The sequence below is a fragment of the Nuphar pumila genome, chromosome 17 (genome assembly GCF_984573655.1).
Source record: "Nuphar pumila chromosome 17, dmNupPumi1.hap1.1, whole genome shotgun sequence".
Lineage (NCBI taxonomy): Eukaryota > Viridiplantae > Streptophyta > Magnoliopsida > Nymphaeales > Nymphaeaceae > Nuphar > Nuphar pumila.
The window spans coordinates 17,913,697-17,940,262 of record NC_143265.1 but is presented as its reverse complement, the minus strand read 5'-3'; the positions used below and the strand labels follow the sequence as shown (position 1 = coordinate 17,940,262).

Here is a 26,566-nt window from a genome sequence, read left to right as displayed (position 1 = left end):
ATTCGGTGAGCTCGGGCTCCACCGAGAAAGGAAGCCCGAGTGGAAAACCAGAGGGAATCAGACAACCCTAACCCTAATAATCTCCCCATTCTTCGACAACGATGGCGGATCTCGGCAAGCCGGGCACCGTAACCAGGCGTTCGTGGGCCGACGATGAGCCCGACGATGCACCGGAATCGTCGTCGGCGACGTCGGCGACGTCGACGTCGGAGACTCCAGCAATTGCTGAGGCCGTTGGTCAGCTCTCGATCGGAGGGGAAGGAAAGACGGAGGAGAACGGATTGTTGGATGGGTCCGAAGACACTGAGATCAAAGCGGTGAGACTTCATCTTCACTTATTTTTTTAATTTTAAAAAATCTGACTTTGAAGGTTTCGGAGCTCTTTTCGGAATAATCGAATCGTTTCAATCTCGGGGGATCTTGGGAATTTGGGATGATTGGAAATCTAGGGCTTGAATTTGAGGGATTTATACTTAATGCTTTGTAATTTGTTAAACCCCCGTAGAATTCAGGCTAGGGTTTTATTCTTTCTTGTTTTGGTATTGGTGTGTTTTTATGAATAAATTTACTGTTTTACGTATAGAATCTCTTCGTGATTTATTTATTTTTTCTTTTCGATGATGCGGATTATTGAAATTCAGTATTGGTTCTCTGTTTTGTTGGATGACTTGGGTCAGTTTGAATGCTCACCACGAGCTCAGTCGATTTAGATCTTCAAACTCATGGAGTTCTTCATGTGTTCTTCGTAAAAAGATTGTTTTTTGTTTCGCTGAAATATCCAAAGTTGAAGACAATAAAGTCTGGGAGCTTGAATTCGGTTGATTTGTTTGAGATGCTTCGTGATTTCTTGAATTCATGAATATGTTTAGGATTTGGTTGATTCATGCCAAGTTTGACCAATGATTGTCAACTATTTACTCTAGGGATATTGCTTACATGTGTTATTTTTACCTTCTCTGTGGGATTGATTGTTTGTCAATTTAACTTCACGTATCTCAGTGGTGGTTTGGATGTCCCACAGGATTTTTGATGGTTCAAATAGTTGTCAAATTTCTATGAAGTTTGGAATCAATTTGGTGGAGGATCATTGATTTTCTTTTTTGGTGTGTTTGTTCGTCTTCAACCGTAATGAACATGTACTTCTTCTGAATTGGTTGTTGTTGTCTTACCCATCTTTGTTCTTTATCTTGCTTTTCCCTTCCCCTTCCCCTCGGAAGCTTATGCTCGGCTTGACAGTTTTCATCTTGTTTTACAATGTAGGTTACAACTGGAAACACTATATACACCTCTGCATCAACATTCGAGGAGTTGAATCTATCGCAAGAGCTCCTTAGAGGATTATATACGGAGATGAACTTCAGTAGACCGAGCAGGATTCAGGCTGTGAGCCTTCCAATGATCCTGATACCACCATATAGGAATTTGATAGCACAAGCACATAATGGTACTGGGAAGACAACATGTTTTACTCTTGGTATGTTGGGCCGAGTTGATATGAAACAGAAGGCACCTCAAGCAATTTGTGTCTGCCCAACAAGAGAACTAGCAATTCAGGTTTCTGCTCAAATCTCATTTTCTGTAACTAGCTTGAGTGATCCTAAATTTGTTACCTGCATTTTGAATATGAGAGTATGATCACAGAACCAAGAAGTTTTGCTGAGGCTGGGTAAATACACTGGTGTAACTTCAATATGTGCTGTACCTGGGCTGACACGAGGCACAATTACTGAGCAAGTTGTTATTGGTACTCCGGGCACTCTGAAGAGAGCTGTTTCATCAGGACAATTGAGCACACGTTATTTGAAGATACTTGTATTTGATGAAGCTGATCAGATGTTAGCTGAGGTTCTCCATAAGATTTGGTTTCTATTGTTCTTTTTACTGTAATTTTTAGTAACAGAACCTGAATACTTGTTTTATCGATTTCGGCACTATTTTTAAACAGTGCATACAAGTTTACTTTTCTTTGTTTTTTTTTCCTTTGCATATGGGGAGGGGTTGTGAAATTTTGTCATTGAATTCTTTCTTAAAATTGATTAAACTTGACATATTTCCTTTATGTTTGAAATTTTAACCCTAAATTGAATAGATTCTTTTTTGGATTTATTCTCTGAGATTCTTTGCGATACAAATTTTGAGGCCAAAACTGTCCCATCTCAGGTTTCTGTGAGATGGACACACCTATTTATATTCTGCTTATACAAGCCATTGGATAACCATCATATTTCTCAGAATTCTGTACATTCTATGTGTCTTAGTATCAATTGGTGGATGCAATAATAATTACATCATCATCTCTCTCTCTCTCTCTATATATATATATGTATATAACTATATATATATGTAAAGCTCGTGTGGTTAGGTGATGTAAGATGAATAAGCTTCATTCTTGAGTATATCTCTGTCTCTTTGCTCCTCAATTGGAATTCTAATGTTCACTTTATCATCTAGGATGGATTCCAAGATGATTCTTTGCGAATCATGAAGTACATTGAACGAAGTGCTGGTGGCTGTCAGGTTAGTGCTTTTTGCTCTTCAGTAGTCTAGCATACTGTATGATGCATAATCCGGACATGTTTTTTTATCACATTTGAGTTAAATATTGTATTTATCTTGATTGACAGGGTGAGTTTATTCTCTTACATTCTTTTGAGAAAATCTGTGTCAGAAGTATGAGCCATCATTAAAAATGTTGATCTGATTATTTTCAGTGTGAACTGAATGAGATGTGCGTGCCATATAAGGCACATATCCACATTATGTTTTAGTGATTGTCATATGTTTCCTTTTTTTTTGTTTCAGCAAATTATGTAAAGCGAAACATATCATAGTAAAACAAAAAAAGAAAGTGTTTATTGTTGTATAATGTACTTGATAATTTTTTAAGGCCCTGTTTGGATGTGTTCTTATTTCAACATAAATAACACATTTTATATGTAGTCCTTTCTTTATTGATAATTAAATGAGCCTTTGGATAACAAATTATAACTAGTGGTGGTGGTGGTGGTGGTGGTGGTGGTAGTGGTCAAATGGTGGTGACCAAGTCATCCACTAAGATAGGGTAGAAAATAGGAACAATTCTTATAGGCACTAGTGTCCCGGCTACTGGGATTTGATGCATAGAACCATGTGTGCCATAATCCTCTGGTGCAAAACCATTACACTGGCAGTTTGCATTCTCAAAGGCTCTGGAATTTCTTTCAAGCCAAATAGTCCACCATCCATTGAAAAACCACCATGTCCAAAGATGCACTATTTTTTGTCTAAGTCTTTTCATTCATTAGCCATATTTCTTCAAGCCGCATTCAATAATGTACTCTTCCAAGCAGCACAGGTTAGGTCCATCGGAATAGCCTTTAAAAAGAGTTGCAAGACTAGAAGAGGTAATACATGGACTCCTTTTTCCTTTGTTTTAAGTCCTCAATCCTTGAGTTAGAATTAGTAGCAGTCCCATATGTTGGTCAAAAAACCCAAAAAAATCTTCTTAAAATAACTCCTTGCTAAGGGTTCCAAGCCCATTGAGAATCATGATTTTATTGAAAATAAGCCACTGAGGACTTAATATGATCAACATCTTGCAAAACTACTATGCTATGATCAAAAGGATCTCTTCCAAAGCCATGTGCCCTTGCCCAACAATTCCTCCATTTGGCTTCACTATTTGTAGCAATATTACAGTGTTAGCAAAGGCACTCTCCTATCCAGTGATCATTGCAGAAGTTAGTTGAGTTGCCTTCCGAAGCTTGACTTTAGTCTTATCTTTAAATTATCTAAAACCTTCACTCAATCCCTCCAAAGACCTGACTCTTGGCCCACTTGAATGTAGGTTTTCACTTTCAGGGCCATCTTTTGGTTATGTGGTTATGTGTTCACCCCTTTAAAAGTCTTGTCCACCACCCATTCTCATGACAAATCAATTAGCTCCATTTTTTAGGAAGAGCGTCATTCATTAGTTGTAACCTTCCTATGTCACACGAATGTGTATACCTAAGCTGTACCCGTGTCAATACGGCAAGGTACGAGTGCAGGTACCGGTATGTACCTAGTTTGGGTTGGTTTCTTTTGGGTCCATCTCGATCCAAATTGACCCGTAACACACCTTTTTCTTTCCTTTTAGGTTTACTTAAGTCAGTAGAGTGAGGCCAGTTTGGTCCCACCCTTCTCCCCATTTAATGGCGACATCGACGATCGGTGAGAAAAGTTCTAGTGACCTTGGCAACTATGAGATTTTTTTTTCTAGTTTTCTCATTTTTTTCTTTGGTTTTTGTTTTCCATCAATAAAAAGGGGAAACTCCAAAATTCTCCAGCTGACCCATTTTTTCTGCTAACCTAGTTTTTTCAAGAAACCCTTTGCTTTTTTCAAAATGTTTATATTCATAAAAATACCGACAGCAAGACATTTTGAATAGCTCCATTCCTGTCCATCCCTAACTTTATGTGGATATGTATATACTCGTTGCTAAGTTTTCTATGCTGCACATGGTTTCTAGGATGTGCATTTGTGCATGTAACTATAGATGTTATGTTGCTTGCAAACATGCTGTACAAATTACAAATGATATTGCTCTGGTCTTTTCCTTTTATACTTGTGGATGTTTGTGTTTGCCATTCACTTTGATTTACATAGCTTGTTCAAAACACGAGTTTCTTTTAACTACGTCAGGTGCTTTTATTTTCTGCAACATTCAATGAGACTGTAAAGGATTTTGCATCTAAAGTTGTCAAGGATGGTAATCAGTTGTTTGTAAAGAAAGAAGAGCTGTCATTGGAATCAATCAAGCAGTATAAAGTGTATTGCCCAGATGAGCTTGCGAAACTTGAGCTGCTGAAGGATAGAATCTTTTTGGTGGCGGAGAAGTTGGCACAAACTATAATTTTTGTAAAGATGAAGAAAAGTGCAGCTGAGTTGCACAAGACCCTCTCAGATGCAGGGTGGAGCTGTACTGCTGTATCAAGCAATCTTGAGGTAGAGAAGAGAGATGCACTTATCAAGGAATTTAAAGCAGGGTTGACTAAGGTTCTCATATGTACTGATGTTCTTGCTCGAGGGTTTGATCAATCTCAGGTGCTCATATTTCAAATGCAGATATTATTGTTTTCACTAACTGTATATTGTTACCTTCTGAAACTAACACCCTCTGTCCCCTTTATACAGGTTAATTTGGTTGTCAACTATGATCTCCCTGTTAAGCATAACTTTGGTGGACCTGACTATGAGGTGTATTTGCATAGAATAGGGAGAGCTGGTCGTTTTGGTCGTAAGGGTGAGCACATTCACAAACTTTTATTGGCTATAGCATCAGTGCCGACAGTTTGTAGTTGCCTTATATGGTGAAGATACATGTTCTTTTATTAGTTGTATCAGTAGCAAAAAAATCATATCATTAAAGCTTTATTCTATGTGAAATTCAAGCAAATTGAAAGTGTTGGTAACATTCAGTATTTTGCTTGCTTTGAACCCTATTTTTTAGCTTCATATGAAGCTTGACATGTTTGCCTTTACTTTTATGCTGTAGCAATTATTCCTGGTTAAATGACCAAGCAAAATTTGTTCCTTAGAGAATCTTAATTGCCTTTCTTTTGGGAGTGCATTTCTTACAGCATAATTGTAACTTAGGTGGCATTCTTCTTTAGCTATATTATAGCATCACATACAGTTATTTGCATAAGGCGATTTAGTGATACCTAACTCAGTAAGATCATAATATAGTGGATTTACACAAGAAAAAATTAAAATTCCATGCACACGTGTTAGCAACAACAAATTGAAAGCACACAATTTGCATGGTAAAAAGAAAGACTAGATGTGATTCGGATCCAAACACAAATTCGACAACAATCAGTGCTTCTAGTCCCGAAGATACGAGGTCGAACAAATTCAAAACCGATCCTAGTACACACTTAGATACTATTATGAAAACACTCTCCATCCTTTTTGGGGCTTGGCTCAAGTCTGAATGTGAACTGATTTCAACCCAGCCAGAAGCTTCTTAGATAGGTGTGAAGCCCGCTTCCTGGAAACTCGCTTTGGAAGCGCAATACTCGCTTTCGAAACTTTATAAGAACCTCGATTCCCCCATGCTTCTCCTATGCTTTCCACACGCTGAAAAAGTGTGTTTATGGTCTGGTTATCACATCAGACCCGAGTTCACAGACCCGAGTTCCTTGTTTCTTTGTTAATGTACAGTTTGTATAGATTTATTTCATTCCGGATCTGGATATTATACCAGACCCGGACCCATACTGTACACTCACATATTAATACATTGTTTAGGTCACGATTTCAGTGATTGAAATTGTGACAGCCGCAACTCCCCTTCCTCTATTTTTTTCTCTTTCTCTCAACGCAGGTTCTAGAGAAGATTTTAACATGGTATCAGAGTCGAGATCCATCTAGGGGTTGAAGAGGCTTCCAAAAGGTGCGACAAATCAAAGGTTTGAGAATTCCTTCATCTCTTATCTTCTCTTCTTCAGTTTTCTTCTTTCTCCATCTCCATCTCCATCTCCATCTCCATCTCTCGTTTCTCCGCTCTAGTTCCCTTTTGGTGGATTCACGCCTCACGTGAATCCCTAAGTTCACGTGTGAGGAGTTCACGTGAATCTTGGTTCATGAAAATCCTGTGCGTCAAAAAAAAAAGGGGAGGAAAAACTCGTTTAACGTGAACCTCCCGTTTCACGTGAAACGCTAAGGTCGACCCACAACCCAACCTCTTCTTCATCTATTTTTTCTTCAGATCTGGTGCACCAGATCTGTGTCCTCTGCGCATTTTCCCCTGCGTATCTCTTTTCTTTTTCACTTGGACTGGATATCCAGATCTGACCGTGAAGTTTAGTCAGATCTGAGATATTAAACGTCCTTTGCTGTCCAGACCTGCTGTGTGACAATTTTTTTATTATTTGATTCGATTCCCATTTTTTTAGTGTCCTCTCTCGCAACATATTTCTTCTCGCTGCCACAGGTGGTATTCACATTGAAAATACAGTCAGCCGCAAAAAAAAAACTCTATTCGTGTGAGAAATCCCATTGCTTAAATATCAAACCTTATAAAAAGGTGGAAGGGAAAACTTAGATTTTTTTTTTGACAGCCTCTGGTCGCCAATCTTTGAAGGTTACTCAGCAAAAAAAAAAAAAACAAAAAACAAAAAAAAAAGGCGATCAGCAAATCTCTCTGGCAGTAGATTAAGCACTTCGTGAATACTCCTGTTAAAATTCCTTTCTTCATGGATCTTCATTCTTCTCCAGATTAAAGATCTGCTGATATCGGCCTTGTTAGAATTGAAATTAAAGCAGAATGATCAAGGCACTTGGTTTGTTGACTCAGAGGCAGCAACTCACGTGACTGGTGATGCAGGTAAGCTTTCTAATCCTATTCTTTATTTTGGCAAAAGTAAAATTGTCACTGGAGATGGATCCCACCATCCTGTTTCCCATATTGGAAAAACTGTCATTCCCATGTCCATGGTTTTAAAACTCGCCGAGTCAACTCGGTGACTCGGCTGACTCGGCTCGGCCCTCCAACGAGTCAACTCGGTAAGCTAAACTCGTTCTGCGAAAACTCGGCCTGACTCGGGTTGACTCGGCCTGACTCGGGCGAGTTTTGGGCACTTTTTTCTTTTTTCATTTTTCAAAGGCTATGGGCATTTTTTTTCATATGTAAGTGTTCATTTTTCAAAGAACAAATAGCATAATAACAATAGGCTTACCAACTTAATATAAAATCACAAAATTAGTAAAAGTCAATCAAATTTCACATGTCCAATTGTCAATCATTCATTCCTTTTGGTAGCTCCAGGTAAGGAATCAAACCCAGTACCCCTCAATGAACATAGAGTGAATCCACTAATCCAGCTAACATAACTGATCCCTCATGCAACCATCTCTGAGACCTACACAATAGTTGGCAGCCAGCCTGTTCAAAACCAACAGCATAAAATGCCCACATTTATCATTATAATATATATACATATGCATTTATGTGCAGATATATAAGGCATGGTCCAATCAACTCTACATCAGAAACACACTTACAAATATCAAGATAAAGTTCAATGTTCCCAAAATTTTGCAAGGATTTTCTGAGGCCCTGCAACACAACAACTATGTCCATATATTTAGGATGTAAACCATGATCGAGCATGGCTATTAAAGTTCTTGAAGCTAGTAATTAAGTCATTCTTAATATATTGTCTTGAAAGACTTGCTTCTGCTTGTTTAGTTTCTTTAGTAAATGTGATATTTGAATTAAGAGCAGTTTTACTTGATGTTATTTTACTTATTAATCAATTAAACTAGTAATTAAGTCATTCTACAAACCTTTATATGTTTAAATGACAATTTATATATTGTCTTTGTTTTAAAATCAAAAGTTAACAAAACCCGGTCCGAGTCACTGAGTTGACCCGCCGAGTCACGAGTCAATAAAGAACAAGTCGAGTTCCGAGTCACGGGTTTTAAAACCTTGCCCATGTCACATTCTACTATTGAGCTTTCTGATGTCCTACATGCTTCCAACATCAAGAAAAATATTGTCTCTGTTTCTAAACTTGTTGATGATAATTATGCTTCAGTCGAATTCACTCCCTTCTCTGTGCAGGTCAAGGACCTTCGCACGAGGGAAACATTCGCTGAAGGAAAGAGATGAGGCAATATGTATGTTTTTAAAGAAGCTCATGTCATTCCGTTCGCCCTGCTCACCTGGATTCAAAGTCTTCATTAGAGTCGTGTTCCTCCTCTGCTGCAAATGTTTTTAGTATTTCTGAATGTAATAAGCCTTTCTTATGGCATAGTCGATTAGGACATTGTGGGAGTCATTTTATTGAGAAACCTGTTTCTAATAATCTTATTCCAAAAGAAAGTCTCAATGTGGATGAGAAAAATCAGAAGTGTTTCAGTTGTCTTTTATGCAAAAGTCATGTATTACCTTTTCATTCTATTAATAAGAGAGCTTCAAAACCATTTGAGGTAATATGTTCTGATGTATGGAGACCTGCCCCAGTTGCCTCTGGATCTGGAAGCAGATACTGCCTAACCTTTGTTGATAGCTATTCTCGATACACCTGGATATATTTCATAAAAAATAAGTCTGAAGTTTTCTTTTTGTTTCAAAATTTTCTTTCCTTAGTAAAAAATCAATTCTCTGAGTCTATCCAATTCTTCCAATGTGATGGAGGTGGGGAGTTCTCATCTAGTGACTTTATTTCTTTTCTTCAAAATAATAGGATAGGAAGAAGGGTGTTCTGTCCACACACCCCTCAACAAAATGGGATTGCTGAGCGAAAACATAGGCATATCGTTGAAAGTGCCATGAGTATGCTCTATGACAGTAACCTTCACACCAATCTGTGGACAGAAGCCTTTCATTCTACCGTACATGTGATAAATAGACTGCCCATGGTTGTCCTGGAAAATAAGTCTCCTTATTACTGTCTTTTTGGAGCTCATCCTAGTTATTATGATTTGCGTGCCTTCGGATGTGTTTGTTATGTGCACATTGATCGGTCCCTGAGAAACAAGTTTCAGGACAAGGCTCAGAAGTGTAGATTTGTAGGATATGCAGATGACTACAAAGGATATAGGTGTTATGATCCCGCCAACAGGCGTATCAGAATCTCAAGAAATGTTATCTTTGATGAACAAAATTTTGATCACAAAGCTGGCACAACGGATATGTCCCCTACCATCACCGAAGTTTATTATCCTTGGCTGAATTCTGAACTTTTTGCTAGTTCTAATGAAGTATGTTCTCCAAATTGTGGACAACATGAAGAAGAAACCTCTGAGACTATTGGCACATCGGGATCACAGAATGGGGAAGAAATACCATCCGTACCGGGCAGATACAAGGGCATTTGCTATACTAGACAGAGAACGACAACGCAAGATCTTTCAAATCACACTTCAGCAGCTGCACCTACTTCCTCTCATACTCTTGAGGTCAGAAGATCCAATCGCGTACGACACCCTATTGATAGGTGGGTCAACTATAACAATGAATGATGAAATGCAAGCCTTACATGAATGTGGAACCTGGGAAATCGTTCTCAGACCACCTGACAAAAATGTTGTTGGATGCAAATGGATCTACAAAATAAAGTATAAACCAGATAGAACTATTGAACGATACAAGGCAAGACTGGTGGCAAAAGGGTTTACTCAAGAAGCAAGGCAAGACTATGATGAAACTTTCAACCCAATGGTGAGAATGGGAACAATTCGAATTATTCTTTCCTTGGTCGTTGAACATGGATGAAAGTTGAGTCAACTTGATGTAAAGAATGCATTCTTGCATGGGGATTTGAAGGAGGAAGTCTACGTGGAACAACCCCCTGGATATCAAGAGCAAAATTGCAAAACACATGTGTGCAGGCTAAAAAGAGCTATCTATGGCCTAAAACAAGCCTCTTGTTCTTGGTTTGACAGCTTCACTCTTGAGATTCAAAAGCATGGGTTTTCACGCTCTTTACTGGATCACTCATTATTCATTTTTAGAAGTCAGAATGTGATCACTCTATTATTAATTTATGTTGATGATACAATTATCACATGAAACTCTGACGGTCACATCAAGGAAGTGAAAAACCTATTAGGTCAAAGGTTCAAGATGAAAGATCTTGGGGCCTTGCGCTATTTTCTTGGCGTAGAAGTCGATAGCCAGGCTCATGGCTTGACTCTCACTCAACACAAGTATATGATACAACAGGGCAGATATGAAAGGCTGCAAACCTTTAGCCACTCCAAGTGTGCTTCACCAAAAATTAAGTACTCATGATGGAGACCTGTGTGAGGATCCTACCAAGTACTGCAGCCTAATAGGGATGTTGCAATATCTCACATTTACTCGACCTGATATTGTTTATTCAGTTAATCAAGTGTCTCAATTTATGCATGCACCACATACCGGACATATGGAGGCGGTTAAGAGGATACTCAAATATCTGAAAGGGACCATTGGAGATGGGTTGATATATTGATGCAGGGCAGGACCCGATTGGGTCCATCGTGCCACCCGATCCGCCACAAAGAGCAGATGGAGGACCCCGCGTGTATGACTCACCTGCAGGGACAGAGCCACGACGCAGGGAGGTACCCCTGCGCACCTACGCCAGGCGTGGTGGAGTTCGCACGCCCCAGAACCAGCCGTAGATAGAGGCTGACCCGGATCGTGGGTCGGATCCAAATCTGGATCCGCGACCCGGGTCCAGTAAATAGCCTTTAAAAGGCCCTTCCTAGGGTTGCGTGGAGGGGAGATTATTGAAAAGTTCCAGCCGTCTTTTCCTTCCTGCAGTTTTCTTATTTCTTTATTACCTGCTTACTGTTTTCCTTTACGTTCTTTACTGTTTATTGAATTCCCCATTGCTTATTGAAACATTTTTGAGTTTAATAAAGAAGTTCAGCCACACCGATTCACGGTGGGCCATTGTTTCACTCCTCCTCCAATGTGGTCTGCATCAAAGTGGTATCAGAGCCGGCGTTCCACCTTCATCAGCGGTATGGCTCTTGAGGCGGGAACCGATCCGGTACAAGGCGAAGCGCGTGAGGAGGCGAGCAACGAAGATCCAATGCTGCGTGTTATGAAGGTGTTGACGAAAATACAGGAGAACATGTTGCGCACGAGTCGGGATGTTGCCGGCCTATCGAAAAGGCTGGATGGGATAGATAATCGTTTGACGACACTCGAGTTGCGCAAGGGGTCGTGCGCAGTACCAGATGCAGGCTTCGCTGATGGCGCGTTTGCAAATTTGAACCCCCAGGTTGCCGAATCATCTCAGCCGACACCCCTACAACAAGGACCGGCCTTCCCAGCAGTTCCAGCGTCCATGCATGGTCCGGACATCTCTCAACAGCACCAGGGGATCTCGGAGAACAACGATTCCCTGGTAAGAGTACCCCACTCCCGACAACGAGTAACTGCGCCTGTATCGCAGGTGGACCCGAGCCTGCAGGGCCCCAGCGGTACGCTGGGTCCACCTGCAGGCCAGGGTTCGTGGCCAGGCGTAACAGCGATTGCGCAGAAGGTCAGCCCGAACCTGCAGGCCCGAGATCGTGGCAGGGTTTCGCTCGGGTTGTGTCGCAGAGTGAGTTGAGTCGGCAGGGGCCCAGCGTCACGCTGGACCCTGCTGCTGGCCCGGTCTTATCAGCCCGGCTTGGGAGGGACTTACCTTTCTCCCCCGACCCCACACGGGGAGGCTCTGTAGTCGCATCCCTACGAGCTGGAGTTGGCGAACCCTTGTTGATTGGGCTAGATCTAAGAGGAACCAATCCAGTTTTTGATGCAACAGGACCCAGGCCTGTTTCGCTGGGACAAACCATTGGGTTTCAGGGAATGGGTTTGGGTCTAGACACCCTCTACCTAGCCTACCTAGTTGGTTCCGGTTCGCGGGCAGCCCCGAACCAGAACCAACCCATTAATTTCGACCCTCAAAATATACCCCAGGCCGACCATAACCCATATTGGACCCGGACGGAGCTCCAGTTTGGATTTGAGCCGGGTCAAAACCAGACTCATCATCTTATGGATCGGGGATCGAGTTCAAACCAAGCTTATTATCCCCACAACGCGAACCCCGATCCAGCCCATCCCTATCTGGGTCCGACGAGTAGTGTAGGAATGGGCCCGATCCACATCCCATCGGGCGAGTCAACCCATCCATATACCCACCAAGCCCCATACCCATACCCATACCCATACCCAAACCCAAACCCACCTGTTTACCCAACCCTGACCCAGAACCCAACACAACATCCGGCCCAACACCATACTCCTAACCCACAACCATATTATACCAATTCTACCCGCCAGGAACCAGAACCTCACTCGAACCCTTCCCCCTACATTGGACTTCCCGTCATTCCAGTACCACAATACCGGCCGCAGATGGTGCCCGCCCACGGGCAAACCAGACCGAGGCAATGTCAGCAGGAACCGTCGCGCCCTGACCGCCGACCCCCCATCGGGAGAGTTCGACAGCACCAGCATCCCGGCGAGCAATACCGCCCTACGGACAATGAAGCAGCATGGGACAACGACATTTTCTGGAACGAGCATCCTGCAGGAATGGTGGAGCCGCGACAACAGAGAGCACCAGACCACTCCTCCACTTATGGCGTGAAACTGGATCTTCTAGAGTTTGTGGGGCGATTCGACGCGGAGCAGTTTTTCGACTGGTCTTATGCAGTGCAGTTCTTCTTCGACTATCACACAGTCGCTGAACATCGTTGTGTCTCGCTAGCGTCTACGTGATTGAGAGGCCTAGCACAGACATGGTGGGTGGAGCTACAACGATCGAGGGAGCGGCAGGGATTAGAGCGCGTACAGTCGTGGGAGGAAATGCAAAGACTGATGCAGTCAAAGTTCGTGCCTTCGGATCACACCGAGCGAGCCTACAAGGAATACCTGACCCTGCGCCAAGGTTCCCGAACTGTAGCAGAGTACATCGCGGAGTTCCATCGTCTTTCCCTGCGTGTGCAGATCGAGGAAACAGCTCGTCAGCAGGTCACGAGGTACATTTCGGGTCTTCGCCCTGCTATCTCTGACGATTTTAGTTGTGTCACAGTGGAGACATTAGATCAAGCCAGCAGTTACGCCATGAATATCGAGGACAAGCTGAAGCGGAGGCAAGAATATCGGACGACCCGTAGTGAGCCCACCAGTTGACCCAAGCCGAGTTTCCCAACCAGGGGAGCAAGCTCCCCTAGTGATTCAAAGCCTAGAACAGACCTTAGCAAACCTGACCAGTCAGGCCCAGCTTTCCACACCCGGTCCAAAGCCAAACCTAGTGAGTCGACCCTTCGTTGTTTTAGGTGTCAAGAGTTAGGACATGTCGCGTCCAAGTGTCCAACCGCGAGCAGGAACACCCATCTTGTTGAAGGAATTGTCGAGTCCGCAAGTGAGAGTGATATTGATGACAATTCATTAGTTGAAGTTGAGGATGAGAGGGGAGTTATAGAGTTCGACGGCAACGTCGAAAGTTTGTTGTCCATCCGTCATGTGTTGACCACACCCCGAGAATCGGGCCCATCGAAATGGCTAAGGAATAACATTTTTAGGACCCGGTGCAACTGTGAGGGGAACACTTGTGATGTCATCATTGATACCGGAGCATGTGAGAACATGGTGTCTGAGAGTGTGGTGTCTACCTTGAAACTCAACACCGAAAAGTTGTCCCAACCCTATAAGATGGCCTGGTTCAAGAAAGGCAACGAGGTTCCCATCACTCAGCGATGCCTAGTCCGATTTTCCATGGGGGAACACTACCACGATGAGGTGTGGTGTGATGTAGCCCCTATGCACGCGTGTCACATTCTTTTGGGACGTCCCTGGCAGTTCGATCGCCAGACAACTCACGATGGCCGCAAGAACACATACTTTTTTGTCTTTAATGGCCATAAGATAGTCCTTCTACCTATCAAGGAGACTGGTTTTCCCACTGTGGACAAACCTGAGCGAGTTCCCCGATTCGCAGGCCTCTCGTACCGACTTTTCCTGAACCATTGTCAGGAAGATGACTATTGTTATGCCCTAGTGGCGAAGCCAGTGATGAGTTCATCGATGTCCATTCCCGCAGACGTTGCCCCTCTTCTAGAGGAGTTCCGCGACATTATGTCGGATGAACTACCTGATGGATTACCTTCGGCAAGGGTAGTTCAGCATGCCATTGACTTTGTGCCAGGGTCGAGTCTACCCAACCTTCCCGCATATCGCATGAACCCCACTGAGCATACTGAGTTATTAAGACAGGTTCAACAATTGCTGCAAAAGGGTTTCATTCGCGAGAGTGTTAGTCCTTGTGCCGTTCCTGCCTTACTCCTAAGAAAGATGGGTCCATGCGCATGTGTGTCGATAGACGTGCGATCAATCGCATCACGGTCAAATACCGTTTTCCCATTCCTCGTTTGGATGATATGTTATCTGGTGCCTCCATTTTCTCTAAAATAGATCTAAAAAGCGGGTATCACCAGATTCGTATACGCGAAGGGGACGAGTGGAAAACGACATTCAAGACGCGTGATGGATTGTACGAGTGGTTAGTCATGCGGTTTGGGTTATCTAATGCTCCAAGTACCTTTATGAACATGATGACCCAAGTCTTGCGTCCGTGTATTGGGAAGTTTGTTGTTGTCTACTTTGACAACATTTTGATCTATAGTTCCTCATTTTCCGAGCATTTGAGTCACCTGCGTCAAGTCTTAGATATTTTGAGAAAGAAAAAATTGTATGCCAATGCCAAAAAGTGTGAGTTTATGACGTCTAGTGTCGTGTTCTTAGGGTTTATTGTGTCATCTGATGGCGTCAAGGCCGACCCCGCAAAAGTCCGCGCGATTGTCGATTGACCTACCCCAAAGACTATAGGAGAGATCCGTAGTTTCCATGGATTAGCCACTTTTTACCGACGTTTCGTGAGAAATTTTAGTACCCTTATGGCCCCCATCACGGAGTGCCTAAAAGGTACTAGTTTTCATTGGACGCCCGCGGCTGGCAAAGCCTTTACGATCATCAAAGAAAAAAATTACCAGTGCTCCTGTCTTAGCTCTCCCAGATTTTAATGCAGTCTTTGAGGTTGAATGTGATGCCTCCAAAGTGGGGATTGGCGCTGTCTTGAGTCAGAATCGTAGGCCCATTGCCTTCTTTAGTGAGAAGTTGACTCAGGCCAGGTGCCAATACTCCACTTACGATGTTGAGTTCTATGCCGTTGTACAAGCCCTTCGTTATTGGAGACATTATCTCATTTATAAGGAATTTGTCTTGTACACGGACCATGAGGCTTTGAAGTATCTGAACAATCAAAAGAAGTTGAGTGCTCGTCATGCCAAGTGGGCCAGCTTCTTGCAAGAGTACACCTTTTCGCTTCGGCATCAATCTGGTACCCTGAACAAGGTGGCTGACGCTCTTAGTAGGAAGAACAACCTTCTGATGACTATGTCAGTGCAGGTCATTGGTTTTGAACACTGCAAAGAGTTATACCCCACGGACCCTGATTTTCACAAAGTCTGGGAAGGGTGCATCTCTTCAGATCGCACCCTCGACCCCCGTTTTTGTATTCATAATGGTTACCTCTTCCGTGGTAACCAATTATGCGTGCCCAATTTCTCCCTTAGACTTCAGTTGATTTCTGAATTACATGAAGGAGGGTTAGCAGGGCATTTCGGGCATGATAAGACGTTCGCTCTCTTAGATGAACGATACTTTTGGCCCAAAATGCGCAAAGATGTTGTCAAGTTCATCCAAGGCTGTCATGTGTGTCAAGTGTCCAAAGGTCATCGTCAGAATAGTGGTCTGTATACTCCGTTACCCATTCCTGAACGGCCGTGGGAGCACGTATCCATGGATTTTATCGTGGGCCTTCCCCGCACACCACGTCGTTTTGATTCCATTCTAGTAGTTGTTGACCGGTTCTCCAAAATGGCTATCTTTGTCCCATGTAAGCGCACCACCGATGCCTCTTTAGTCGCCTCATATTATTTCAAGGACGTTGCCCGTTTCCATGGTCTCCCTCACACAATCACTTCTGATCGCGACACGCGTTTTATGAGCCACTTTTGGAAATCGTTATGGGCCCTGTTGAAGACTAAGCTTCAGTTCAGTAGTGCATATCACCCCCAGACCGATGGCCAAACCGAAGTTGTGAACCGCACCTTAGGAAATTTGTTACGGAGCCTAGTGGGCGAAAATGTCAAAACTTGGGATCTCGTATTGCCCCAAGCCGAGTTCGCCTATAACAACTCCATTAACCGTTCTACTGGTAAATCTCCGTTCCAGGTAGTGTATGGTCGGTCTCCCACCCATGTCGTTGATCTAGCCCTTGTGTCAGCTCTCTCAGCTCCAGCTCCGGATGCCTTTGATGCCGTCTAATATATGCGTGACATTCACAGACAAGTCCGGGCCAAACTTGTTGAAAGCTATGAGACCTACAAAGCTTTCGTAGATCAGGGTCGTCGTGATGTCCATTTTGAGGTCGGTCAACTTGTCTGGGTGTATCTGCGTCCAGAGCGTTTTCCTGTAGGCACCTATAGCAAATTAAGTCCTAAGAAGTATGACCCTTTTAGGATCCTTCAGCGATTGGGTTTGAATGCTTACCTCCTTGAGCTGCCCGATGATTGGCATATTTCCCCTATTTTCAACGTGGCTGATCTATATGCTTACTGTGGCAACAACAAGTCGACAGAGCCGACTTCTTCCCAACCAGGGGAGAATGATGAAGGGCAGGACTCAATTGGGTCCATCGTGCCACCCGATCCGCCACAAAGAGCAGATGGAGGACCCCGCGTGTATGACTCACCTGCAGGGACAGAGCCACGATGCAGGGAGGTACCCCTGCGCACCTACGCCAGGCGTGGTGTTCGCACGCCCCAGAACCAGCCGCAGATAGAGGCTGACCTGGATCGTGGGTCGGATCCAAATTTGGATCCGCGACCCGGGTCCAGTAAATAGCCTTTAAAAGACCCTTCCTAGGGTTGCGTGGAGGGGAGATTATTGAAAAGTTCCAGTCGTCTTTTCCTTCCTGCAGTTTTCTTATTTCTTTATTACCTGCTTACTGTTTTCCTTTACGTTCTTTACTGTTTATTGAATTCCCCATTGCTTATTGAAACATTTTTGAGTTTAATAAAGAAGTTCAGCCACACCGATTCACGGTGGGCCATTGTTTCACTCCTCCTCCAACGTGGTCTGCATCATATATTCTCCACAGTATATATTCTCCACAGTTGTCTGGCAAGGATGTGCGTGAACTTACTGTATATTGTGATGCGGACTGGGCAAGAGATCCTGATGAGCGAAGGTCTACTTCAGGATATTGTGTCTTTATTGAAAGAAATTTAGTCTCTTGGAGTAGTAGAAAGCAAAAGGCTGTTGCTAGATCAAACACTGAAGCTGAGTATAGATCCATGGTTGCCGCTACTGTCGAAGTCACCTGGGTCAGGCATTTACTAACTAAAGTGGGAGAAACGATCTCTCCGTTCACCTTGCTGTGTGACAATCAAAGTGCTCTCAATATGTCATTCAATCCAGTACATCACAGTCGCGCTAAGCATATTGAGATCGACCAACATTTTGTGAGACAAAAAGTTGAAGAAAAAGAGATTGAGCCTGAGTTTGTCAATACTGAAAGACAAGTTGCAGACATTTTTACAAAGGGCTTGACAAAAGATCGCTTTTGGACGCTTAAAGGCAAGTTGTTCATGGTTCAAAACCATGATCAACTTGAGGGGGGGTGAAAAAGTGTGTTTAGGGTCTGGTTATCACATCGGACCCGAGTTCCTTTGTTAATGTACAGTTTGTATAGCTTTATTTCATTCTGGCTCTGGATATTATACCTGACCCGGACCCATACTGTACACTCACGTATTAATACATTGTTTAGGTCACGATTTTAGTGATTGAAATCGTGACAGCCGCAACTCCCCTTCCTCTATTCTTTTCTCTTTCTCTCAACGCAGGTTCTAGAGAAGATTTTAACACACGCTTCATATATTCTTCGTATATGTTTTTTTACTCAACTTTTCATGTTTTTTGTGTGTTCTCTCTCTCTTCTCACTCACTTCCATGTGCTTTCTCTAAATTGGTAGTCATCATTTTTTTATTTTGTTAAAAATTTAATTCTTACATTAAAAAATCATGAAATTTAATATTAGTCACTTTTATTTTAGTTTTTATTTGTGTTTCATTTTGATTCCCATACAATTCTTATATATATATAATTTTATTCCTTGCTTTTCGCCTCCTATACATTTTAAAGTGTATCGCTTCTCGCTTCTCGCTTCCGCTTCCCGTATCGTTTCCCGCTTCCGCTTCCCGCTTCTTAGTCTAGCAACCTTGTTTCAACCCAATTCAGATAAATTGAAAGTCCTATAAATAGTGTCACAAGTGCCCCTTTCCAGCATTGGGACACAATTTAAAATCATGGAAGGAAATGAAGTAGAAATCCAAAGCCCTGATTTCTTACTCTGTTTTTGAGAACTGTAATACTGTGCATCTTTAATGTGGGGTAACAACCCTTGTGCATTTTCACTATTTATAACGGCATTCTTGTCCTTCTATGTAATATTGTTGTAGAATCAAAATAAGAGGTTCATTTTAGTTCAGATTTAAATAGGTTGTTAAGAAAGAAGAAACTCTTTTATTGTTGTAACTCATTCACTTTCAAGCTACTGAAGTTTTCATTGTGCGTTGCCTCTCAACCTCTTTTTGTTCTTCTTCTTTTGATTTTGATATGGTATCATAACCATATTTGAGCCAAACAAGGATTGTGGAATTATCATTTGAAGGGGAAGGAAGGAAACTCCATTCTCAGTCAATCTAACCATATTTGAGCCAAACAAGGATTGTGGAATTATCATTTGAAGGGGAAGGAAGGAAACTCCATTCTCAGTCAATCTAGATGTCTCAGGACTCGTGCATGTGCTGCTGAGATCAGCATCATCAGTACAGATGGTAGAATTTGCATTGGTTGAGGTAGGGATCTGTTGGACCTTGATTTTGGAAGACAAACAAACCTAGAATTGTGGTGGTTGGAGCTAGGTTGGAATTCCTATGTTTTTTTTGAAGACTTTCTGAAAATAGTGGTGAATGGTTACCAGATTTAGTGATTTCATCCAAATTGGTGGTTTTCAATGGCAAAGAATGCATGGGTTTTGGTCGGCTTTGACCAAGGGACCTATTTGGTGGACTATGTCACATGGGTGCGGAGCAATTTCAAAAATTTTGAACACGAGGACACAAATATATATATTTTAAAATATATATAACAATAATAAGATCCAACCCCGATAATGTTTTGGATCCGGGTTGGGTCCAGATCCGGACCCGACCCGAGTCCAAATTAATTTTAATAAACAGACAAAAATAGACTCGGTCAAAGTTGACCGAGTCCAAAATGTGGACGGACTCTGCTCTGGTGCGTTGACTATGTCCGCCCCGTGTCCGAAGCCACACCCGTGTCTGCACCTGTGTCGGGGCGTGTCGACGCGGAGTCTGTGTGACTTATTTGGTGGCTTGATTTGGTGTTTTTAAGGAGTTTTAATGAGTTTTTGGTGGCTTATTTGGGGGTGGTAATAGTGTTTTTAACATTGCATTGTTGTGGGTGCCATGTTAATGAAGCATATTGCTATTCCTAGCATCTCATACATATATCATGTCGTTCTTGGTTGTTGTTTACCATTTTAAAGGGTGTAGGGGTGGTTCTTGTGTGGTTCTAATGTCGATATTCTCTTGATAGTTGTGATTCTTGAAGCCCTTGATATACCCGTTTTGTGCATTGAGTATAGCAGTGTTGGTATTTAGGATGGCAGTGGACCGGGGCGGGTGCGGGGGACAAGCTCTCCACCCACGCCCCATCTCAAAATTTTGCCCTCCATCCCCGGTCCATCCCCATTGTAGGTTTTGATTTTCACCTTCATCCCCAGTCCATTCCCCGTTTCATGTCCCCCATCCACGCCCCAAATGGGGTGGGTTCGGACGGATCCTCGTCCCCCCCCCCCCGGTACAAGATTTAAATGGTCCTTCTTTAGAGCCGTTAGAGGAAGGAGATGAGAGAAATGGGATACGATTTTAGGGTTAGGAAATAGAAACTTAGGGTTATATATATATATGATTTAAATGTCATTTTATAATATAATAAGGGTATATTAGTAATTTCATTAACGGGGATCGGGGACAGGGCGGGGGCAAGAGTAAATCCATCCCCACACGTGTTGATCTTCACCTCCATCCCCGCTTCATTCCCCTTTTCATGTCCATGCCCGCCCCAAACGGGGTGGTTCGATCCCCGTTTCCCCCAGTCCACTGCCATCCCATCCCTAGTTGGGATAGCATTTATGCATTATATTTGGGCCTTTTGGTGATGTTATTGTTGCCTCTTTGGTGTTCTCGTGCAGCCTTGTGAGTGTTGTTTGGGGGCTATTGGCATATGGAAGAGAAAACTGTTTAGGTTACCCAGTTAAGCTGGGTGGAATAAATTATTCCTACTAGGCTTGAGTTTGTGAGGACTGTAGTAAAGTAATTTGAATATGCAGAGTACCTAGATGGTGCCAAGAAGAGGCCAAAGATGGCTGATGCAAACTATGGTAGGTCTGATTCACCTAGAGGAGGTGGTTCTAAAGGACTTGGAAGTGGTATGAGCTTCATTCATTGCTATTATTGTTATAGAGTTTGGTCACATGAAGAAGTCATGCCCTATGTTGGAGAAAAAGATTTACGGGGCCTTTATTGTTTTTAATATTGGAGAGGCTAGAAATCTTAAGTTATTTTTTTTTAATATTGGAGTGGCTAGAAATCTTAAGGATGTTATGTCATTCGGCCCTAGTGCATATTGTACTCTTTTTGTAGGAAGCTTCTCAGATCCTCTGCCTGCTATCCAGCCTAGCACTTTTGAGCAACTTTTTGCTCAGTCTGATGTTTCAGCTTCTTCTCCTCCTTTTACCTCTTTTGGTATTGCTGTTGTTGGTATTCCAAGTATTCACTCAGGTTGGTTAATATACTCGAGTGAATTGTGTCACATGACCATATAAGAGTTTATTCTAAGTAATTGTCATCCTTGCATATTGGCTCTTTTTGCACTGCAGATGGATATTCTATGCTAGTCTCCAAGGTTGGATATATTACTCACATGTCTTGTTTTGAAAACTAACATGAATATTTCTCAAGTTTATCACATCTCTTTAGCTATGAATCTTATTTTTGTTGGCCAAATTACTAAATATAGTTGTAATGTAATATTTTCTCTTGTGGATTGCGTTGTGGAGGATTAACGTTAAGGAAGGAGGATTAGAGTTGCCCATAGAGGAAACTTATATTACCTAGATTTATTGGATTTGAGTTCTTAGAAGTCTTTAAGGTGGTTTAGGAGTAGCAATTTTGAACAAATCCGTGTTGTGGCATCATCAACTTGGTCACATTTCTACAGGTTATAATCTCTTTTGTTTTCAATAGTTTTGTAGGGTCAAAACTGTAAAGGAGTGTGAGTTGTAGGTTAGTAAAGAGTCCTGCTTTATCCTTTGAATCTAAAGAGATAAGAGTCATATAGAGCCTTTGATCTTGTTCATTCAAATGTCAGAGGTCTTCACCAGTTTTGTCTCAGGGTGGTTCTACCTTTTTGTCTCTTTTATTAGTGATTATACAAGATATGTTTGGATTTACTTTATGAAGAATATAAGTGAATTGTTTGAGATCTTTAAGAAGTTTTGTGCTATGAAGGTCAAAATTTTATGCTTAGATTCATGGGGAGAATATATTAGTCATGTGCTTCAAAATTTCTTGCAAGAGAGAAATGGATTGTTCACAAAAAGTCGTGTCCATATGCTTCTCAGCAGAATAGAGTTTTACAGAGGGAGAATAGGCATATCATGGAAACCATTAGGGCTCTCTTATTTTCTAGCTATTTGCTAAGATCTACTGAGTTGAAGCTGTTTGTATTCAGATTAATCACATGCTATTCAAGTTCTTAAAAGTATCTCTCCATATCAAAAGTTGTATGTTGTTGTACTAGATTACAAATTATTGAAAATATTGTTACCTAAGCACTATAAAGAAACTTTCTTCTCGAGCTGCGAGGTGTTGTTTTTTGGGTTATCCTAATCGGTAGAAGGGTTACAAATGTTATAATCAAGTTGGAATGAAGATTTTCATATGTAAACACGTAGTCTTTCTTGATCATATACCATATTTTCTCAACTTAAGGATGAGAGTCTCAAACCAGAGTTACCGGAAGCTTCTTAGATAGGTGGGAAGCTCGCTTCTCAAAAACTCGCTTTCGAAACTTGATGAGAACCTCGATTCCCCCACACTTCTCCTATGCTTTCCACACACTTCATCTATTCTTCTTATATGTTCTCTTACTCAACTTTTCATGTTTTTATGTGTTTTCTCTCTCTTCTCACTCACTTCCACGTGCTTTCTCTAAATTGGTAGCTATGTCACATGGGTGCGGGGGTGCGACAGGGGCAAAAATATAATATATATATATAGGGTCCAGGGTTCCCTCGGCGCGGGTCCCGCTGCGCGGGTGGGGGTCCAGGGGGGGCTGCCCCTGACGGGGGGTTATACGGGGGCAGCCCCCCCCCCCAAAGTTTTTTCAAAATTCCGCAGCTCATTTCATAGGGCAATTTAAAAAAAAAATCCAAAAAATGGACCAAAATGACCCTAGGTGCGGTCAACGCACCTAGGGTCGGGTTGACCGCACCCGCGTCGACGCGGGTGCGGCACTCTGCTAGCCGAATCCCTGTGACTTAGATTGGTATTCATTATTTTTAGATTTTGTTAAAAAATTAATTCTTACACTAAAAAATCATGAAATTTAATATTTAGTCACTTTTATTTTATTTTTTATTTGTGTTTCATTTTGATTCCCATTCAATTCTTATATTTCTTTTTTTTATTCCTCGCTTCCCACTTTCTATACATTTTAAAATGCATCGCTTCTCTCTTCCGCCGCTTCCTGTATCGTTTCTCGCTTCTGCTTCCTAGTCTAGCAACCATGTCTCAAACCCCTAATAAGCGGTTTGGTCAAACTTATGCTAGGAAGCATTGTGACCCCTAATAATAGGTTTGGTCAAACCTATGCATGGAGACATTGGTCAAACCTATGCTTGTTGACATTCAACTTTCCTTATTCTTTTTTTTTCTGTAATAAGATTGATTATCCGTGATGCAAGGACATTGTTCCCCCCAAATGGTTGTCCCACATCACTAGAGCACCTAATCCTTCAAAACTTATTTTTCAAAATCCTATTTCAGAAAGTAAAGTACTCTTGGTTAATTTTTTACCTTAAGTGCATCTATCTCCCTCGCCTAAAAGTGTCCATTTTTATGCCCCTCTCTATCCCTCTCATATATATATATATATATATATATATAGCTTTTATTTCCAATCTGATTTGAGTTTTACAACATTGATTAAGATCAATCACTGATATCATTCTTGGCAAGTATTTTTTAAGGAGTTTTTTTCTTCTGAAGGTTTTTTCAAGGTCTTGGAAGTTTTAAAAATTGAAAAATATAAAATAGTAAAAAAGATAGGATAAAGGTTGGGTGGATGAAATGGAAAAGTGCTACTGGAGTGCTGTGCGATCGTAGAATGCCATTGCGGTTGAAGGGAAAGTTTTATAGGACGACTATTAGACCCGCTTTACTATATGGTACGGAATGTTGGGCTGCCAAGAGACATCATATTCAAAAAATGAGTGTAGCTGAGATGCGGATGCTTAGATGGATGTGTGGAAATACAATAAAAGATAAGATTCGGAACGAAGAGATACGTAAGAAGGTAGGTGTTGCACCCATTGAAAATAAGATGCGAGAGAATCGTTTACGGTGGTTTGGACATATTCGGCGAAGGCCTAATGATGCTCCAGTTAGAAGGTTGGAGAAATGGGAAAATATATTAGTTAAAAGAGGTCGGGGTAGGCCTAGGAAGACTTGGATGGAGATGATAGGAAAGGATATGAATGCTTTGAACCTCACCGAGGACATGGCGTTGGATAGAAATGATTGGAGGAAAAGGATTCATGTGGAAGACCCAAAATGAATTTCTTTTTTGGTTCATATCGCTGACCCCAATTGTTTTGGGATGAAGGCGTAGTTGTTGTTGTTGTTGTAGTAAAAAAGATAAATATATTTGGTAGTATTTTTCTTGCAAAAATATGAAGAAAAAATAAAAAAATATTTTAAAATATAAATGGAACAGGACACAAACCATATACTTAATATGTATATATATTTAAAATCTCATGAAAATATCACAATATTTTCATGCTTTTCTCAGCTGTTATTTAAAAAAAAAATAGTAAATATCATGATATTTTGAAATTATCACAATACTCTCAAAATATCGGGTGGATATTAGAGACTATAATTAGGATCCATTAAACCCTTAATTACTCTTTTTTTCCTATCTTAAGGTTTTCTATGTTGAACTGATCAGTAGTTCCCCCTGATGGTTGGCTAAATGAACATACTTGCCGTTTTTGAAATTAGCATATCAACATTATCTTCTGGTTTCCTCTTTTGTCATCTTGATGATTTTGACTGATGGGTAACCAAGCCCAAAGCCATCCAATGAAACTTCTAGTGGTAGGCACCCAAATGCGTGGTTTTTAGAAATGATATTTTGATAATGCTAATTTAGTAAAAATGATAATGAATTTATTATTTTATTTTCAAATGAAAAGCCATTTTCTTTTCTATTTCCTTTTTTGAGAGTTTTTTCTGTGGATCCCTTCTCTCATCCATTTCATACCTATCTCTCACCTTTTTGGTACTATCCATGTGTTGGCAAGAAAATGGTGGTGGATGTGCTGCTGCACATGGTAGCATCGACTGTGAAACCAAGACTTTTTCCCTTAAGAGCATTGCATATATATAGGTCATGAACATTTTGGTTGTGTAAACTATCCAAAGCGCCACAAAGCACCACATTTAATGGCAAGGAAGCCTTATGTGATTGCATATTAGCATCTAAAATGCATCTAATTTTTTTATAAGTTATATTATGATCGGATTCAAGTGATGTCTGATCTATTCGATCACTGATGATAGTGTCTGTGTATTACAGGAGTAGTGTTCAATTTGATGTGTAGTGAGAAGGACAAGAAGGTCATGGAAGATATAGGGAAGTACTTCCAGCATCACATAGCTGAGGTGATTTTCCTGTCCATTTTAGTTTTATGATTCTTATTAATGCAACACATGATTCACTATGCTTGAACTTCACTGATCACTTATTTTAATAATGCGCAATTGTGCAGATACCATCTTGGCAAAGCGAAGAAGGATTTGAAGCTGCTCTGAAAGAAGCTGGTTTAATTTAAAGCAGTTGATGGTAGCACAACCTGCCGGAAGTCCAAAATCTTTCCTTGACGCTGCTCCTCAACCGCTGTCTGTAGTTTGCATTATAGGCAGTTATCGTTGGTCATGTTGTGATGTTGATTACCGACATTAAGAGCTTGTGGTATTAATGCTCATCCTCAAATACAGAATAAACTCGTTCAAGATACTGAGTTGTTTCATGAGATTGTGTTTCAAAAGTGGAGTGCCATTGTATGAGAAAGAAACCAGGGTTTCTGCAATGGGTTTGTACTGGTTTGGTTCTGCTGTAGATTGGTCCTGTTGTTGGCTGTCTAGGACGGCGGATGCCCAGGGATTTCAGGCACCGGCTCATGCTATAAAAAGTGTACCATGAAGTTGAGATTGAGACAAAGAGGAACCATCGTCGTTAGCACTGCAATTGTTTTTATCTTAGGTCATCTACTCTTTTTATGCCATTGGTTTTGTGGATTTGGGTGATCTTGCAAAGATTATGGTCTGTTAAACATTATTAGTGCATGTCTTATAAGCATATTATTTGCTTCCAGGTTGGTGTTATAATCTTTTCTTCATAGGGGATCTGCTTTGCAGTGGACCTACATTGGCCTGTGCTGAGGCTCGGCCAGGCCTGGCTGTAGTCGACTTGGCTTAAATTGTTTCAAGTTTGATTGGATGCAGCCTAGATCTTGCTAGGAGCTCAAGGCGGGAGTTTAAAAAGCTGCAATTAGGGTTTGGCCTGATTTGCAGACGGACACACTATTAGATTAACTATA

General features: G+C 41.6%; 1 protein-coding gene and 1 long non-coding RNA gene across 2 annotated transcripts; both read left to right on the top strand.

Annotated features, from left to right (window-relative positions):
* LOS4 (P-loop containing nucleoside triphosphate hydrolases superfamily protein) lies at positions 1-26,339 on the top strand. Its single transcript, XM_089993745.1, has 8 exons — positions 1-317; positions 1,261-1,554; positions 1,642-1,845; positions 2,452-2,517; positions 4,664-5,065; positions 5,156-5,264; positions 25,543-25,628; positions 25,736-26,339. Exons 1-8 carry the CDS (start codon positions 102-104, stop codon positions 25,796-25,798), a joined length of 1,440 nt encoding a protein of 479 aa, XP_089849871.1. The 5' UTR covers positions 1-101; the 3' UTR covers positions 25,799-26,339.
* LOC149811743 (uncharacterized) lies at positions 7,223-8,955 on the top strand. Its single transcript, XR_016428600.1, has 2 exons — positions 7,223-7,352; positions 8,595-8,955. It is a non-coding gene; the product is annotated as an uncharacterized LOC149811743 (long non-coding RNA).
* Positions 26,340-26,566: the final 227 nt, after the last annotated feature.